Source organism: Myotis myotis, unplaced genomic scaffold (assembly GCF_014108235.1).
Source record: "Myotis myotis isolate mMyoMyo1 unplaced genomic scaffold, mMyoMyo1.p scaffold_m19_p_12, whole genome shotgun sequence".
In the NCBI taxonomy this organism is placed as follows: Eukaryota; Metazoa; Chordata; class Mammalia; order Chiroptera; family Vespertilionidae; genus Myotis; species Myotis myotis.
The window spans coordinates 1,752,311-1,771,316 of NW_023416316.1; the positions used below are offsets into that span (position 1 = coordinate 1,752,311).

The following is a 19,006-nucleotide window of genomic DNA, read 5'->3' on the forward strand; positions in this document are numbered from 1 at the left end:
ATGTTTGAATCTGTTCCTAAGTGGTCTTCTGCCCCTGGTTTGCTGTAGTACAGTGAGTTATGTGGCTTTTAGTATCAGCAGGACATGACAGTAGCAAGAGTTCCCAGAACTAATTAATCTTTAAGAACGAATGGATCTTCTTATAAAGAATGACCTTGGTTTTAAAACTATTTACATAAGCATATATGAATAGTAGTAAAAATTACTCTAATTTTACCACTTAGAAACACACTATAAATATTTAGAGAGCATCGTTTTGAGTGTCTCTCTGTTTAAAATGTAAGCTATTGGTTTGTTTTTCAATTCAGCAAAATGATAGAAAGTTCTTTTAATATTCTAGCCAATTCCCCGGGTATTGTTGGGTATTGAGATTGTTTCCAGTTCTTCATCGTGTAATGCTGTGCCGAGCAACCTCATTCGTGTTTCTTTTCCTATTCTCTGATTATCTCCCTCTCCCTGCATTCCTTGAAGCAAACGGCCAGCCACTGTATTTGAAATGACTTGAAACGTTCGGAAGGGGTAACATGGATGGTGTTGCTAGTTGAATGCCCCCGCCCTGCCTTTCCCAGGGTCATTCTCCTTCTCCTGTTCTGTTTCTGGGCAGTTGCAGTACCATGCAGGCCTGGCATCCGGCCTTCTGAATCAACAGTCGCTGAAACGCTCTGCTAACCAGATGGGAGTGTCTGCGAAACGCCGGCCCAAGGCGCAGCCCACCACGCTCGTCCTGCCGCCTCAGTGAGTAACCCCTAGAACAAGGGCTTTTGTCCTGGGCCAGCTCTGTGTGTGCTTGGTTTTGGCTAATTGAAAGTTATTTTTGCGAGATTGTTTTTTTCTCTTAAAATAGTATCTGTTAAAATTAGAAACCCAGCAGACAGTTAACATATTTTGCATAGATCTTAATTGAAGCAGTTAAAATACAGCTCTTAGTGCATGTGTTTTGTGTGTGACTTTTTCACGTAGGATTTTAAGATTCCTCATAGCTGATTCTGTGTCCTTGTCCCATTTCCACAGTCGGCACAGGGTAAGTGGCCAGCCAGCCAGGAGCACATTTTGAAGGCTACGGCTGCCTAGCCACCTGCTGGGGCTGCCGCTAGAATGGGCACTAGGCTCACCTGTTTTCTTCTTTTTCTTTCCTTTTATCTTAAATATATTTTTATTGATTTCAGAGAGGAAGTGAGAGGGAGAGAGAGATAGAAACATCAATGATGAGAGAGAATCACTGACTGGTTGCCTCCTCCACATCCGCCACTGGGGATCGATCCCGCAACCTGGGCATGTGCTCTGACTGGGAATTGAACTGTGACTGCCTGGTTCGATGCTCAACCACTGAGCCACACCGGCTGGGCACCTGTTTTCTTCTTAAATAGGAATATATGGCTCTTCTTTTTTCCACTAGGAGAGAACTGTAAAAAGCTCACAAAGTGTGCAGCTTGGTAATTGTTTAACACATGTACACCTCCAGGTAGCTCTGGCCGGATCAATCCAGGTGGCCACCACTGCCCGATCCCAGTCTGTATGCATGCCACTTCCCTCCCCAAGTGGAAAACTATCCGACCTCACTCGTGAACGTATCTGGTCTTGAACTTCATTTGGACGGGTCACACAATATGTAATATTTCGTATCAGCTTTTTTTGGTTCATTTTGTAACGGGGTAGTATTCCTTCCAAAATGCCACAGGTGGCTCATTCACTTCCCTGTTGTACCAGGAGCCCCTAGGTGGGGACGCAGGCTCACTCGGTGATGTGGGATCAGAAATGTGGACACAAGTCTTTGCTGGTAGCTTTCCTGTCAGAACGTGCCCTCCCGAGAGGGGCAGTCCTCTTCAAGGCTGGACTTGGACTTGAAACACATTCCCCGGCTCATCCTGCCCTGCAGTTATTTCATTTACATCCTTAGTTACCAACTGACTTAAAAATGTCCGGTCCAGAAGAGTGTTTGCAGATGAAACTCAGGTGTTTGCCTTCATTTACTTTCTGTTTGATTAGCAAACACTTATTGTGCTTGCTACCTGCCAGGCACTGTCCTAGGCTCTGGGGATAAAATCCGGAGAAGACAGATGTGGTCCCATCTTCCTGGAGCTTTTCGTTTACTGGGGGAAAAGGCCAACAAAAGGGAACCCTTAAACACATGAATAAATTCAGTGGTGCCGCCATTTCTGGTTATGACTGGCGCTTAGGAAGGGAGCATGGAGGGTGGTGGGAGTGGACGTGGGGGAAGCTTGGAGAGTGAAGAGGAGAAAGGCCAGTGTGGAGCTGGGGGGTGACAGGGCGACGGGGACCTTCCCTCTCGTGCGGACACCGTGGACCACATCTTGGTGATCTTCAGGTTTTCTTCACAATTAACATTTGCTTCCAGGATAGAGTGACAGAACCAGCTGGCCTCCCGCAGGTTAGTGTGCGCCTGCTGCAGGCACAGGTGCCATATTTTCCCACGACAGGGGCCACCTCTTTGAGTGACGCGAGACAGTGTTAACTATGGGCAGAGAGCTTCTTAGGCATGTGACTCTGTCTTTTGTCCTCATGTGTTGAGGTGGTGATTCTGGAAATCTCAACTTCCAACCTTGGCTGCAGGCTCGATCCCCGGCTCTGGTCGGCCGCGTGCAGGAGGCAACCAATCGATATGTCTCTCTCACATCGATGTTTCTCTCTCTGTGTCTCTCACCTTCTTTTCCACTCTCTCTAAAAACCAGTGGAAAAATATCCTTGGGTGAGGATTAACAGCAACAAAAAATAATAAATATATAATAACTTAAATAACTAAATCTCAGCTTCCAGCTCTCAGAAGTCTAATGGGCCTTGTAACTTGTCATTTTCTCCGCGTGGATTGTCTACTGAGGCAAGACTCTGGCGAGAGTGAGAGGTTTTCTAATGGTCCCGTCAGACTGGAGCCAAAACGTGTGTGTTGCTAGCTCTCTCTTGACAAAAGTCCGTGCTCAGTCCATCTGTTCAGCATTTGTTCATTTGCATTGGCTTGAAACCTGCTTACAGGTGACATGCTATTATGAGGACACTTGGAATCTATTTTAAGCACCAAGGCAATCAACAGACTCTGTTCTCATGCCAGCAAAAAGAGGTGCTTACAACTGTCATTATACATTTATAATGAATCACTCAAATACCCCGTTTCAAAGAGAAAAGTGGTTGCCGTGTCCTAAGAATATGACTTTGAAATGATTTCCTATACTTGGGAGCCTGTTTCCTGTGGAATTGACTGTCACCTTTTCACATCATGGGGCTTTCTGGGCTCACATTATCCTGGAAAGCCTGTGTGGGACTGCTGCCCCGGGGTCAGGGTCTGTAGCTGAAGGCCATTCAGGCACTTTCATGGGGCACCTGCGATGTGCCACTCACTGTGCAGACATCAGGACAGAAACACCAAGAAGACTTCGCTGCTGCCTGATTGGATTATAAACATTTTTAATTAGAAATAGGACACTAGTAATATATGCATTATCTTAGGTTTTTGGAAAAATGAGAACAAAAAAGAAAAAGAAATAAGACTTTCACCCAGAGAAAATTGTTAAGGTTTTGATGGATATTGTTCTAGACTGTTTTCTCTGCACATGTAAGTATAATTTTTAAAAACCAAAAAACAACCTCTAAAAAGGATTGGATATCATTCTATATCACAGCTCAGTATTTGTTGGTGGAGCTGTTAGATTTAAGGTAAAATAGAATATTTAAAGTTGCATATTCATCACCCGTGGCATAGTTGTATTTGTAGAATACGAATTTGAAGTTTGTATTGTAAGCGCGGCATAACTATTAAATAACTTCGTCATTAGGAAAACCCCTGGAACTCCCTTATGAAACACACCGAAACCCTCCCAGGTTGCTCCGTCCGTTGCCTGTTGCTGTCTGACAAACTGCCCCAGCGTGCAGTGGTTAGCGCCAGCACGCACAGCCTCTCACCTTTTCTGTGTGTCTGGAACCTGGGAATGGCGCTGGGTGGTCCGGCTCAGGTGTCTCAGAAGGCTGCGCTCGGACAGTGCCAGGGCTGCAGCCACGGCGGGATGGACTGGGATTCCGAGGTCACTTCAAGGTGGCGCACTCACTGGCGGGCGAGCTGGTGCTGCTGTTGATGCGAGACCTGGTTCCACTCCACAGAGGCCTCTCCACAGGGACTGGTGCATCCACGTGCCTCGCGGGTGACGTCTCCCAGAGCAGGAGCCTGAGAACGAGAGCCCTCGCGTCTCTGCTTTTGATGACGGAGCCTCGGAGACACGGAGCGCCAGTGCCACCCGATCCCGTGGGCCAGGCATCCAGGGAGGATGCGCCAGGGGAGGGAGGAGACCCCTGGGAAGGAAGGGGGCCGGAGACTGCAGGGGGAGCGGGCGGGGCTGGAGCCCAGGCAGTTACTTTCCAGCAAACATCTCGGCCCTCACGTGGCTGGCCCTCTGCGCTGTGCTGGGGGTTTGGAGATGGGCAGGTATAATGTTGGCTTTTAGGAAGCGCAGAGTGGAAACAGGCACAAACAGGCAGGAGGGAATCAGCAAAGTGCCACGTCTAATGATGGTCCTGCCGTGCCTGAGATGGCCGTGGGCCTGGCACTGAGAGACCCGCTCAGGGAGGCCCGCCACCCCCCACCTGCTCCCGTCTGCCAGGGCAGGGGCGGGGAGGCCTTGCTTCATTAAGGGAGCAGGTTTGCTTTTTAACTAGTGCAAGCGGCAGTGAAGGACCTGGCTGGGCCCTCACTCGCCCTGCTCGGCACTTAATGCCAGACTCCTGGGCTTGGGCAGGGGCTCCTGGGTGTGGGCAGTGGCCCTGGGTTTGGGCATGAGCTCCTGGGCTTGGACAAGGGCTCCTGGGCGTGGGCAGTGGCCCTGGGTTTGGGCAGGGACTGCTGGGTGTGGGCAGTGGCTCCTGCCAGCAACCAGAGGGCAGTCAGGCTGCAGCGCCTGAGTGCTGAGACCACAGGCCCGCAGGGGTGCAGGCGCCTGGGGCGGTGTGTTGTTTTAAATGCAGCACTCAGATTCCCGTGTTCCTATAGGACTGGTGGGATCAGTGACCCAGAGCTGGCTCCCCCTCCAAAGAAGCTTGTGAGAAGACACAGATGTGCATGTTGAGAGATCTTTTATCACGTGAGCTCTCAGAGGGCACTGACGGCAGCTCGCCCCCGGCTCCTGGTGTTCACGTGGAGGCTTTTTTTTGGGGGGGGGGGGTCTTTTTTGTTTAATTCTCTCCCAAGGATATTTTTTTCCATTGATTTGTAGAGAGAATAGAAGGGAGGGGAGAGACAGAGAGAGAGAGAGAAACATCGATGTGAGAGTGACTCATCAATTGGTTGCCTCCTGCATGCGCCCGACTGGGGCTGGGGACCAAGCCTGCAACCAAGGTACATGCCCTTGACCAGAATCGAACCCGTGACCCTTCAGTCTGTAGGCCGATGCTCTCAGCCAAAAACTAGGGCCCATGGAATGTTTTGAAGGAGACGCTATTGTTTTCTTGACGGAGCAGTGTGCCCTGGGGCGCGGTAAACGTGGGTTTGGGCGGTAGCGAGCTGAAGGCTCCTCTCTGTTCTTCTTCTGCACACAGAGCTCACTCCTGTTCCAGGGAATAAAAGTCAATGGTTTCACAGAAAGGTTAGTATAAAAAATACGGCTTCATCGCCTGGAAGTTGTGGAGACAGGCTGTTTCTCTTGTATCACGTTTTCTTTCTTGAAAAGGTCCTGCTGCTAAATCAAGGGCACATCTGCCTTCATGGGTGCCTCTGTTAGTCCCTGGGAGGTGCCTACCACATGCCCAGCCAAGCACAGCCCCCGCTGGCCCACCCCCTGCCCAGCCCCGCACTGGTCTCCTCTCTCCCCCTCATCCGTGTCCCCCTTCGTCCTGGGTCATCCTAGCAGAGTACAAGCGTACAAGCACGCCAACCCAACCCACCTCCGTGGAGACCACCCCGCTCATCACCCGCTGCTCCGGTGGCCCCTCCCCAGCAGGACCCCCTGGAGGAGGCAACTACTGGGCTGCGCTCCTCACGCCCAGGCAGCACTGGCTGCTTTCTATCCCTGCACCCTAGTTTTGCCTCTTGCAGACGCCACAGAAATGGCCTCACGCAGAACAGTTTTCTTTGGCTCCGCCTGGTGTTGGAGACTCACTTGTGTTGTACGTGTCAGTGCCGTCCATCTTCTCGCTGACTAGTGTTCCTGGGTGTGCGCGGAGCCTGACCTCTGCTGCGGGGCTGTCTAAACCCCCCCCCCCCCCACCGCGAGCTCAGGCGTCTCCCTCCCCCCCTCCCACTCTCCCAGACCTGCCTCGGGTGTGAGTAACAACACAGGCCCGGTGGGCTGGGAGGCAGCGTTGCTGGTTCAGGAGGTGACAGGGAAGTGACACGGTGCACACCAGGGCCTCGCCTGAGCCTTCAGCGCGGCCACCAGTGTGGCTCCGGGAGTTGAACCGAAAGGGACTCATGTTCCGCCACCGCCTTGCGCACCATTTCCCCAGATCACCGACTTGCAAGTCCTACGCGGGCTCCCACGGACAGGGCGGTCCCCCGGCTGCTCCCGGGAGGCGGAGCCCATCTGCCCTGCTTAGCGTGAGGCCAGCAGCATCAGGGAGCAGAGCCCGGCTGGATCTGTGCTGCGCCCGTGAGGAAAGGGCAGGAGCTTATCGTGGGCGCTGACGTTAGACCAAGGTGGGTACGTGGCCGGATGACGTGACGGGACCAGAGGCCATTTGAAAAGGCGAGTCGTCGCGGGGCCTACGTGGGCCGGCCGCCGGGCCCCATGAGGCACAGCCTGGCCACGCTGCTGGCAGCCTCGGGCACCGACTCCCCAGCCCACAGTGGGAGCCCCGCGCAGGCCGCCACCCGCCCGCTGCCCCCGGACCGGACCCGCACGGCAGCGGCGGTGGCAGGGCAGGGCGCGTGCCCTCGCCCAAGGAGATGGAGGAGGAGGCGATTGCCGGCACCCCCGGGGACGAGACGGAGGACGTGGACTTCCTGTCTGGGCTAGAACTGGTCGATCTGCTGGACCCCCGGCAACCGGACTGGCCCCTGGAGCCCGGGCTCAGCTCGCCCTTGGGGGGGCAAGGACTGCGCCCTCCATCTTGCCCTGGGTCCTCCATTTTTGGGCAGAGCCATGTGCTCGGTGGGGGCTTCTTCCCAGAGGCCCAGGCCTCTGCTGGCCACGCCTAGGATTTCTCTGGACTAACCAATGATAATCAAGGGAAGTGCACGCCATCAATATGACTACATCCTGTGTAATGAGACACCAACTCGCGCCTGGCCAATCGGCAGGGCCCACAGTCCCCTCTCCTGCTCTTACTCCACCCTCCTATAAAACCCCCGTCCCATCAGGCTTCGGTCTCTCTCGGCCACTGGGCTTACCGTTGCATCAGTGAGTGTGGTTGGGGAGCCGAACTAGTTCGAAATGAGGGACTCTTTGCTTTTGCATCAGACTCGCTGGCTCCCTGGTGGGCTTTTTGGGAACCTTGAAATCTGGGCACAACACCTTCCGCAGCGCCCTGGCCATTCCGTCACCCTCTGGTCCGTGGCTGACTTCCTCCTGAGCCGCACAGGGGGCGCCACGTCTCGCGTGGCTGGGCTGTCACGGAACCCTGATGCGGTGCCACTTGAATGTGACGCTTCTGTCAGGGGCGCTGTTTCCTTCTTGGTGGCTCGGTCCCCGGAGGATCCTGGTGTTTTGTCGAGGGCAGAATTTGTTTATGCTGATAAGCTGCTAATTAAATGCTTCCACATAGATGGTGGCAGGAACATGGACGAGAATATTTTCATGGGGGGGGCGGGTGCTGCCTTTGCACAGAGGCCAGTGAATACAGCGTGAGTGAGGAGCCCACTGGTCGTTGCCATGAGCTTCTGGAACCAGGGCATCATTTCCTGGGTCCCTTTTTCCAAGGATGGAGTGACCCAGGTGGACTCCCCTCCGCTTGGGCCGGGGAGCAGAGCAAGTGTGTGGCCTGGACAGAGTGTCCCCGAAAGGCACAGAGAACTTCGCAGCTGTAAGTTTCCCGAGTTTTAGAAAAAGTCATCAAAACTTGAGCAGAAGTTCGCTAAATCCTTCTTTCCCTATTGGCAAGTATTAAGTAACAATATTCATTAAATGCCACGGAGAGGCTGTGTAATAAAGAAATAAGCCCTGGTCTTGGTGGCTGCAACGCCCAGAAGAGCTGAAATGGAGGATGTAATTAAAGATTGAAACAGTGTTTGCCTCTGGAACACGAGACACCTCTCCGGCGGGGCCGTATTAATAAGGAAGAGATCAGTGCCCAATAACACACCTCGGAGCTCAGTTATTAGCCCCGTGTTTAAGCGTCGGACTCAGTACTTGGCTGCTGCTTTCCTGCAAGACTGGAGCTGTCTCCAGGAGCGGCCAGGGAGGGGGACCATTCTTAACCCCAAAAAGGCGCCTGAGCCCCACCCATGTGGCTCAGTGGTTGAGTATCGATCTATGAACCAGGAAGTCACAGTTCGATTCCCGGTGTGGGGCATGTAGGAGGCAGCCAATCAATGATTCCCTTTCATCATTGATGTTTCTATCTCTATCTCCCTCTCCCTTCCTCTCTGAAATTATAAAAAAAGGGAGGGGGGGCATCCGATGACTGGATCACCCGTCCTGTGACTCGTTGTCTGCTTGTCCACAGAATAGGGTTCCGTCGTTGGTTTGTTGGTTCTGTGCAGGGTTGTGGGTTTAGGAACAGGTGGCCGGCTGTTGGAAGGCTTTATAACTGGCCGGGAAAGGGGAGAGGTGCTATGAAATGTTGCACCACCTTGTTGCACTGACAGAAAGAAAGCCTGTGTCAGAGGCCTGGTGCTCAGGGCTGCGTGCAGCAGCCGCCCTGTCCACAGGGCCCTGCCCGATGGGGCTGTACCGGGTAACTGACCAGCCCGTCGCCCTTCCTGCTGCTGCTTTGGTTGCTGTCCACTTGAGGTGGGTTCCCATGGGTTCTGATGCCGAGTGGGAGACACTGTGCGGCCGAGCGAATAGTCCTCCTCCCCGCGCACCTCACTGCGGCCTTGTTTTCGCTTTTTCAGTTTCTCCTGCAGGGCCCGGAGCAGGCCTCAGAAAAGCCCCTGAAATGCCCTTTCTTTTCTTTTTTATTTTATTTTAAATATTTTTATTGATTTCAGAGAGGAAGAGAGAGGGAGAGAGAGATAGAAACATCAGTGAAGAGAGAATCATCGATAGGCTGCCTCCTGCACAGCCCCCACTGGGAATTGAGCCCACAACCTGGGCATGTGCCCCCAACCGGAATCGAACCTGAGACCCTTCAGTCCACAGGCCGACACTCTATCTGCCGAGCCACACCGGCCAGGCTGAAATGCCCTTTCTTCTGTGCGTCCGTGCTCACGCTTCTGGCAGGGCAAGAAGGAGCGTGTCTCGCAGTCTGCGTCACTGACTGGGAAGGAAAGTGTGGGTCAGTGGCTCAGACCTCCCGTGAGCTTTCCCTGCAGCTCTCCACGGCCACGGCCACGGCCACTGCCCACCCTGGGCTTCCATTAGACGGCACCACCTGGGGGACCAGGGCTCTGTGACTCCTTTGCAAACAGCCTTGGCTCAGGTACTGATGGCTGAGCGAATGGGCCCTACAGGCTAGTTCCCCTTTATGCTCTGACATGCACGCGCGTCTGCACCCCCGAGTTGGTGGGGTGAACATCTTTTTACAGGAGGTTCTGGTTTTCACGTCATCGTAAAGTAGAAGAGTGAGCACTGGGTGTTTCAATGCCTGGGAGCAGGTGCCTCTTGCCTGACAGAAGTGCCCGCGGTGAGGAGTTGGCCTTACAATCAGACCGCCCTGCTGAGTGAGGAGGGTAGGATCGGGGCCGGAGGCTCAGGCCGCCGTGGGCGCAGCCGCCCCAGCTGGCGAGCAGGGTGCGTGCCAGCGGGATCAGGAAGATGAGCCCGGTGGCAGGTGCAGGTGACTGAGTGGGCTCTGGGAGAGTTCATTGCTCATGTTACTTATCTCCTCCCTCTCTCTGGGCTGGAGGAAACTGGGAGGCATGAAGGCGGAGGCCTCATCAATATTAATGCAGTAACCTGTCTGTGGAGAATAAATAGAGGGACATTTTGTTTTAAATGCTCTATGCCTTATGCCTCATTAGCATAGATGTTGTACCATAAAAGATCCCGTCTCCCCTTGAGAGCCATGTTAGTGCAGCCAGTAGCTGCCCTGGGATCGGTCGCTGGGCGGGACTGTCATACCAGAGGGGCAGGGGGACGCTGCTGCTCCCGCTTCACCCTGACCAGTGCGGGCCGAGACAGGAAGCTAGCGGGAAGTCCTGGGTCCTGGCTTCTTTTCCAGTCTTTCCATCTGGACCTTTGTTTCTGTTTGTGTTTATACCTTCGCTCTGAGAGCACCTGTTGGGCGCTCCGTAAGCTAGATGTGCTCTCCGTCAGCCAAGGCTAGGTGTGCGCTCCATCAGCCAAGGCTACATGTGCGCTACATCAGCCAAGGCTAGGTGTGCGCTCCGTCAGCCAAGGCTAGGTGTGCGCTCCGTCAGCCAAGGCTAGGTGTGCGCTCCGTCAGCCAAGGTAGGTGTGCGCTCCGTCAGCCAAGGCTAGGTGTGCGCTCCGTCAGCCAAGGCTAGGTGTGCGCTCCGTCAGCCAAGGCTAGGTGTGCGCTCCGTCAGCCAAGGCTAGGTGTGCGCTCCCCCAGCCAAGGCTAGGTGTGCGCTCCGTCAGCCAAGGTAGGTGTGCGCTCCGTCAGCCATGGTAGGTGTGCGCTCCGTCAGCCAAGGCTAGGTGTGCGCTCCATCAGCCAAGGCTAGGTGTGCGCTCCATCAGCCAAGGCTAGGTGTGCGCTCCGTCAGCCAAGGCTAGGTGTGCGCTCCGTCAGCCAAGGCTAGGTGTGCGCTCCATCAGCCAAGGCTAGGTGTGCGCTCCGTCAGCCAAGGCTAGGTGTGCGCTCCGTCAGCCAAGGTAGGTGTGCGCTCCATCAGCCAAGGCTAGGTGTGCGCTCCGTCAGCCAAGGCTAGGTGTGCGCTCCGTCAGCCAAGGCTAGGTGTGCGCTCCGTCAGCCAAGGCTAGGTGTGCGCTCCGTCAGCCAAGGCTAGGTGTGCGCTCCGTCAGCCAAGGCTACGTGTGCGCTCCGTCAGCCAAGGCTAGGTGTGCGCTCCGTCAGCCAAGGCTACGTGTGCGCTCCGTCAGCCAAGGCTAGGTGTGCGCTCCGTCAGCCAAGGCTAGGTGTGCGCTCCGTCAGCCAAGGCTAGGTGTGCGGTCCGTCAGCCAAGGTAGGTGTGCGCTCCATCAGCCAAGGCTAGGTGTGCGCTCCGTCAGCCAAGGCTACGTGTGCGCTCCGTCAGCCAAGGCTAGGTGTGCGCTCCGTCAGCCAAGTCTAGGTGTGCGCTCCGTCAGCCAAGGCTAGGTGTGCGCTCCGTCAGCCAAGGCTAGGTGTGCGCTCCGTCAGCCAAGTCTAGGTGTGCGCTCCGTCAGCCAAGGCTAGGTGTGCGCTCCATCAGCCAAGGCTACGTGTGCGCTCCGTCAGCCAAGGCTAGGTGTGCGCTCTGTCAGCCAAGGCTAGGTGTGCGCTCCGTCAGCCAAGGCTAGGTGTGCGCTCCGTCAGCCAAGGCTAGGTGTGCGCTCCGTCAGCCAAGGCTAGGTGTGCGCTCCGTCAGCCAAGGCTAGGTGTGCGCTCCGTCAGCCAAGGCTAGGTGTGCGCTCCATTGGTGGCAGTCTAAGGTGCAGAGCCCTGCCTATAAGCAGGTGAGGAAGGCAGTGAGTCCCGGGCCAGGTTAGCGCCAGGTGCTGGTGGCCTTGGCTGAAATAGGATGGCCTCACTCTGCTTTATAAGACCCTCCACCTCCCCTTCTCCAATGTGTGTGTGGGGGGGGCGGGGGGGGATTATGATAAAAACAGTTGCTAATTGTTGAAACTGCCCGGCAAGAACATAATGCTGCTGATGAGCTCATTATACTGTTTTATCTACTTTTGGGTAAATTTGAAATTTTTCACAGTAGAATGTTTTAGAAATGTGGGTCTGGAGCTTGGATTGTTATTGAAGAAACAGTTTTGGTAATCAGTGTGGGGTGAGCCGGAGAAGTCTCGGGGTGGGGAGAATCTGCCAGGGGCCATGAGGGAGACCAGCGGAGGGCAAGGCGGGGGCCAGGAGCCCGCTGGCCCCACGTGGACGGCAGCCCTTACAGCCTGGCCCTGGGCCGGGCCCGCCTTCAGCTGCTCTGTCCTGTTGTCCCAGACCTGCTGGAACAGGGACTAAAATGTAAGATCACTGTCGTCTGTAGATCCTGAATCACAGAGCAAGTGCATAAAACAGAGAAGCAGATAAAGAGCCCGCCATTAAGCACGACGTCCAGTGTGGCCGCCCGCGGGGCCGGCTGGGAATTATGTTCATTGCCCTCTAATTGCATTTCTCTCCACGAGGTGATGTCCAGGAAGACAGCTCTCTCGTGTGGTTATGACATCACTCGGGCCATTACTGGGCAAAGGAAGGAACCAGGTGTGTGGTGGGCGGTGTGGCTCATCAGACAGGAGCTGGGCTTTTTCCGTCCCCTTTTGCATAACAAAGAGCTTCAGGGTTGTTAATATTTCACCCTGAGCCTTCCCAGCCAACGCTGTTTGTAAGTGAAGCATCTCTCTCTTGAAACCTTTCTGTTCTTTCCTGGAATGGAAAGTAACTTGGTTGGTCTTTTGATGTGTCTGTCTCTCTTTCTTTCTCTCTGCCACGGAGGCTCTTAGTAACCCACAGATTTTGGCCCAGAAAGTCCGTTTAAGGTGATACGTGATCTAGAAGCCATGAGCCAGTTTCTCTTCACTGTGTGGGCGCTATCCCCACGCCCAGCCGCTGAGTGCCTCGGTGGTGTGGAGCAGCGTGCGTGGGAAGCGGCTTGTGTATATATTAAGGGTGGCGCCTCAGGGGGAGTTTTGGGAGAGGACAGATCATTCACAGAGCTTGGGCGGTTCAGATCTCTGCGAGGTGTGCGGGGACCAGTGTCGCAGAAACCAGACCGCTTTGGATTCTGCGCAGCTGATGCAGTTAGGTTGCTCCTCTCGGTTCTCAGGGGTTCCTGGCTGAGCTGGAGGCATGTGGGAATCACAGCTCTGCTGTCCAGTGTAGGTCCCGAAGGGCGGTATCCGAGGGGCTGTCTCCCGGCAGGTGCAGGCATGGGCGCAGGCGCAGGCCCCTGGTGGCGGTGGCACCTGCCGTGTGCAAGGCAGCTGTACTTGAGCATAGCAAGCGCTGCTGTTTTGCATGGCTGCCTTCAAGATATTTGGGTACAAGTAGCAGCTCTGAAAACCTGTCAGAAGTTGCCTTAGAAGGGAAAACAGGCTCTTCTTGTAGTGCCTCCGGGTTATGATTTCAAAGACGGGCTCACCCCGCTCTGCCCTGGAATGACCCTGACTAATGGACTGACCGCAGTGTTTACGGGCTTCCCCCTCCACCTCTGATCAGTGCACAGCGTTACATGCCCTTGCCTCGGAGGAGCTTAGTCCGATGGAAGAGGGCAGCTGTGTTCAGAGGCGGATAGAGAGTGTCAGCTCCGGGTGGCTGTCCAGCAGCCTCACGAGCTTGTGAGCTGACGTCCCTCAGGAGGCTCGCCCCGCCAGATCCCCGCGCTTGTGGGAGTTGCCCTGCTCAGACCCTGGCTTTCAGGCTGCAGAGCCTGGAGTTCAGGGCGAACCAGAGGTCACGTCCTCTCAGGGTGACATTGAGATCACACCCTAGGTGACACGGCACGAGTCCCAAAGACGGGCGGTGGTTCTGCACCTCACTGAAGTCAGACACGCCCGCCTTTGGAAAATGTGTAGGATGCTCAGTAAAGGGGAGGGGAGAGGGGAATCCTGTTGCAGGGACTGGGGATCTGGGAGGCGGTACCAGCAGGAGCCCCCGTCTCATGGAGACTCCCTGTGAGCGTGTAGGTAGTGTGTGCAGTTTCAGGCCCTGTCAAGAACATCAGGGTAGTCAGAACGAGGGAAACCAGGTCGAGGCCCATGGACTCACAGAGGGTGCCCAGCAGAGCAGGAAGGCTGCAGAGGGGCTGACTCCTGCAGCACCGTGAGTCAGGGATGCGCTGGGCCACAGGGTCTGCGGGGCGGGGGGGTGGGGGGGCTGAGCCCTGCTGGGGCCTGGCCCTGTGCAGTCGGGCCTGGGCTGGACTCCTTTCTCTGAACAGAAGGTGCGGAGGGAAGTGCAGGGTGGGCTGGAGAAGGACAGTATGAGGAGACAGAGGTGAGCAGTCCTGTGGGGACTGGGAGGATAGGGAACCGCCCATGAGGGCGTCCGCAGCGGAAGGGCGCGCTGAAGTTGGACTAACTAGGCGGTCAGGGGCAAGTTCACTCACTTTCAAGGTGAGTATATTGCTTCCCACGCGGGTGTTAAAATAGAACCAGGTCCTGCCGAAGCAGATTAGAGGTGAGTTGATAGTGATGTCCGGGATATGTGTCCTGTTTTAGATTTGGTATTTCTTAAGTACATTTATGTTAGGGGTAAATAAAACAGGATGACACAGTAGAAATGACTGCTAGAGCTGGCCGACATGGGGGTTTATTATCCGGCTCTCTGCTTTTGGATGTGTTCCAGCATTTCCATAAAAGAAAGTGGAATTGAAAATAGTGTAGCTGCTTGTACCACCTGTGAGTGCACCCAGACTGTGCACTTGCAGTGGTTAAGATGCAGAGTTTTATGTCATGTGTTTCTTACCACAATTTAAGAAAATGGTTAAGATGGCAAATTTTTGTGTGTATATTTTACCACATTAAAACAGTAGTACATATCTTACCACAAAGAGGTGATAGCGGATTGTGACTGGCGGCCACAGAACCTACTCAGAGGCCTCTTAAGACATGTTTTTAGCCCTGGCCGAGTGGCTTAGCTGGTGGGAGCATCGTCCCTACATGCCAGGTTGCGGGTTCCATCCCCAGTCAGGGCACAGACAGGACTCAGCCAATGAATGCACAAGTAAGTGGAACAACACATTGGTATCTCTGTCTCTCTCTGTCTCTGTCTCTCTCTAAAATCAATAAAAAAAGCCACATTTTCATGGGCTGAAGGGTGGAAGAACATCCCAGCTCCTGCTGCTGGCCTGGGAGGGAGTCCCAGGGCAACGCAGGACCCAGCCAGCGCCTTGCTTCATGGCTTTGCTGAAGGAAGCGCGGACTATGACTAGTGATGTCTGAAGAATGGAATATTTGCAGGGTTATGAATGTGTTCTTTTCTAATACTCACCAGCTATGTACACTGTAACCTCGAACTGAATTCGTTCTGGAAGGCTGTTCAAAAAACCGAAGCATTTTTTCCCATTAGAAATCATGTAAGTTGAATTAATCCATTCCAGACCCCCAAATGATTCCATTTTAACCTTTCTTATATACGGTACATGTCTAAAGTACTGTTTATAAATAAACACTTAAAAAAACATGAAATTTAAATGAAAATTTAACAAAAAGGAAATGTACAATAAAAAATGAAAATTTAATAAGAAGCAACAATAAAAGCAAAAAAAATAATGAAAATGTCCGCAGCACAGAGATGTGCATGTGAGGTTTGGCGGGAAGACTCATACTCACGTATCCTCTCCTTTACCGCCTGTGAGGCGCGGGGCCGACCCTACAGGGATCAGCACGAGAGGGTTGCGGGGCTGAGAAGCCAGTTGTTTGAGATGGGAGACGTTGGAGAACTGAGGTTGACTGAGTGTAATTGCCATAAACCTTGGTTTCTGCCCCCACAAAATAGAGATAGTTACACCTTGTTGCCGTTTAGGTGAGAGAGTGAGTGTAAAGCCACCTCGAGCACCATTTCTGTCTCCCCGCACGGCTGAACGTCCCGCTCAGAAATAGGCTGCAGAGTGAGTGGTTCCTCCAACAGGTCAACAGCAGCTGCTACGTTCACAGCGGTTCCTGTGTAAAGGCTGACAAAGGGGATTTTCTCAATATTTACTTGGCCATTTAAAAATATACCTTTATTGATTTCAGAGAGGAAGGGAGAGGGAGAGAGAGGTAGAAACATCAATGATCGGCTGCTTCCTGCCCGCCCCACACTGGGGATTGAGCCTGCAACTCAGCATGTGCCCTGACCGGGAATCGAACCTTGACCTCCTGGTTCATAGGTCGATGCTCAACCACTGAGCCACACCGGCTGGGCACTTGGTCACTTTCTTTTTTAATTAAAAAAAGTGTGATTAACCACTATGCTATAGAAAATGTTGTAAAGGGGGGAAAAAACTCAGTTTTACTTCTTTAATATGATTTTATTTTACTTCATTGTATTTTACAGAATAATTTTCTCAGCTCATATTCTTTAAAAATTGTAAACCTAAAAGTCAACTAATTCAGTCCATGTCTTAATAGACACAAACCCTGACTGTTGCCAACAGTTTCGGCCGCCCAGGCCCTGGGCACACACTCCTGCGCGCGCTCCTGTGTGAGTGGAGCTCTGAGGCCGGCCGGACAGCCACTCACACAGCAGGACACGAGCCAGGTTGGTCGTGTTCGGGCCCAGCAGGTGCTTCCCGCTGCCGCAGCAGAATCCAGACTGAGGAGGTTTGCTGGCACTTGCTCTAGTAGGGAGAGGACCCATTTCGCACATAATTCTTCATGACGGCCCAGAGCATTTTAATTGCTTGCTATTGTGTCAAAATATTGTCCTTCTGACAGTCGGGATAATGTAAACAGAAAGCAAGAGGAGATGGCAATGGAGTAAATTTGCAAGAAAATAGGAATGCCTTGGAATACCTGAAAGACTGACTTAATATCGTCAGGCACGGATTTTGATCTCAGGCCTTGTCAGGTGTAATGTTTGGAGGAGGGGTGATTTCTTTCTTTAAGACGGATCCTGTTCCAGCTGCAGCTTCTCGGAGTTTAACACTGGCCACCGTGGGAGGAGCTCGGGGTCCTGCCTGTCCGCCTTCCGCTCCCCCCTGAGTAAATGACTGCGCGGCCAGTTGAGGGACATAGCACATGGCATCCGCCTGCTGACTGCTCACCCCCGCATCTTTCGCTGCTTCTCACCTCGGTGCCTTTGCGTGTTCCCTGTTTCAAAGCCCCCTGGCACAGCTGGCCGGGCCCTCTGTGCTGCCTGCAGGGAGCCCCTCGGAGCGCTGAACAGCACAGATGCCGGAGGCTTTGGTGTAGGGTGGCAGCTTCCCAGGCCTCAGGTCCTCCCACTGTGCACTTGATGAAAGAACCAAGACATCGACCAGCAAAGGCGGCACCTGCGTCAGTCGGGCAAGGGCAGGGGCCTCCCCTCTGGGAAAGCAGGTGGCTCAGAGCTCTTACACGGCACCATTCAGGGCCCGGGGCCAGGAGAGTGTGACCCAGGAATCTATGGTCAGCCAAGTTTTGTTACATAGGAAGGCAGCAGCGTTCTTTAACAATGGACCAACTGCCCAGCCAGTGTGGCTCAGTAGTTGAGCATCAACCTAGGAACCAGGAGGTCACGGTTTGATTCCTGGTCAGGGCACATGCCCAGGTGGTGGGCTTGATCCTTAGTAGGGGGCATGCAGGAGGCAGCCAATCGATGATTCGTTCTCATCACTGATGTTTCTCTCTCCCTCTCCTCCTCCTCCCTTCTCTCTGAAGTCAATTAAAACAAAATGAATCAACAAACCCACAGACTCAAGGAAAAGCCTATAAGCCTATCTTTAAAAACCTACCCAGAGACACAGTGCAGTGAGTCGGGTAAACTAAGTTCATCTGTTCCTCAGCAGATAGGTGCTGGGCCCTGCTGTGTGCTGGGCCCTGGCCTCGGCCTGGGAATGTGGCGCCATTAGCTCCCATCCCTCGAATGATGGCGAAGCCAGTGGTCTTTCTGGAAATGTAGCCACAGGGGAGCGGGAGGGGGTTAGCCATGTAGGTCTGGGGGAAGGTTCCAGGCGGAGTAGGAGAGAGTGGGGAACATCAGTGAAGGTTATGAGGACCAGCTGGGCCTTGAACACTACGTGGAGGTGCTTGGACCCGTTCTTGAGACTAGAGCTCAAACACTGGCCCTGATCATGTCCAGCTGAGGCAGAGGGAGCAGCCTGAGGATTGTAAACTGATAGTGACCTTGAGCCAAGCAGGTCACTGGCAGCCCCGCCTTGGCGCACTATAAACAATAGGCCTGTTTTATAAATTGTTTTGAGGGTACAGTGTGTGCTAATTTCAATTATTAAAGTGTCCATTTAGAAAATTTATTAGCGCAAATGAATTCAATTATTTCAAACATAGAAGCAAAATATTGCGTGGAATGAAAACAGACGATATAATTAGCCTTAATGGAAATGCTTGCATACCTCGCGTGATTGAGAGTGAAAGCCGCACCGCCTCAGCCTCAGAGGACGGGGCTGCACATTTACTCGTCTGTCTGAGATGCACACTTTCAGGTGCCAAAAATCAGCGTCGTTAATGACGGGAAGGGAAGTCCAGGTTCACGTAGTAGTAAACTCCCGATATTTATCTCACAGCCAAGGCCAAGCCCGTTTCTCCTGGTACTGCAGGGGCCTTTGAAGCAGCTGCCGCTGGAATGAGGGAGCTCCGTCCGGGCTCGCAGGACCTGCTTGGGCGGCGTGTGCGCCATGTGTGTGCCGTGAGGGCTTGCTTGGCAGGTGGTTCTTCTTGATCGCGTTGGCATGCACGGGCTACGGTGCCCGAGACAGGAGCAGACTCGGTGAGTTACGTCAGGTGCAGCCACACTGATAGTTAAGTCACAAGCTCATCCTGGACTGAGGGGAGGGGACCACACATGATGTAGGTACCGGGAAGTGTTCCCCTGGGGGCTGTCATGTAGCCGACACCACATGTGTGAGAACCTATGATGTGCATGTTACATGCTGTCTGCTACTAATAGGTACATACATGGCGGTGTCTAAAGGTAGTAAGCTCCTTTCCCCAGATGCTCCCCCCCCCCCCCACACACACACACAGGAATCCCTTTTCCCACCTTCCCGACCGCTTCAGAATAAATTGGAGAAAGGGTCAGGGTCACGTTTGCTTTTGTTAGGAAGCATGCTCATTCCTCGCTGCAGTGTGCCTGTCCGGAGCTCCCCCTGCTCCTGCGGGGGCGGGGAGGGGTTCCGGGGCGCAGTGGCTTCGCCCTGTGATTGTGTTGTGTCCTCAGCCAC

At 53.8% G+C, this 19,006-nt stretch overlaps 1 protein-coding gene across 1 annotated transcript in view; it reads left to right on the plus strand.

Moving 5' to 3' along the window:
* MED27 (mediator complex subunit 27) overlaps positions 1 to 19,006 on the plus strand; it is a 140,700-nt gene that overhangs the window by 54,698 nt on the left and 66,996 nt on the right. The window contains exon 3 of the mRNA XM_036329309.1: positions 605 to 735. Within this exon, the coding sequence (XP_036185202.1) occupies positions 605 to 735 (131 nt within the window). The remainder of the gene's footprint in view (positions 1 to 604; positions 736 to 19,006) is intronic.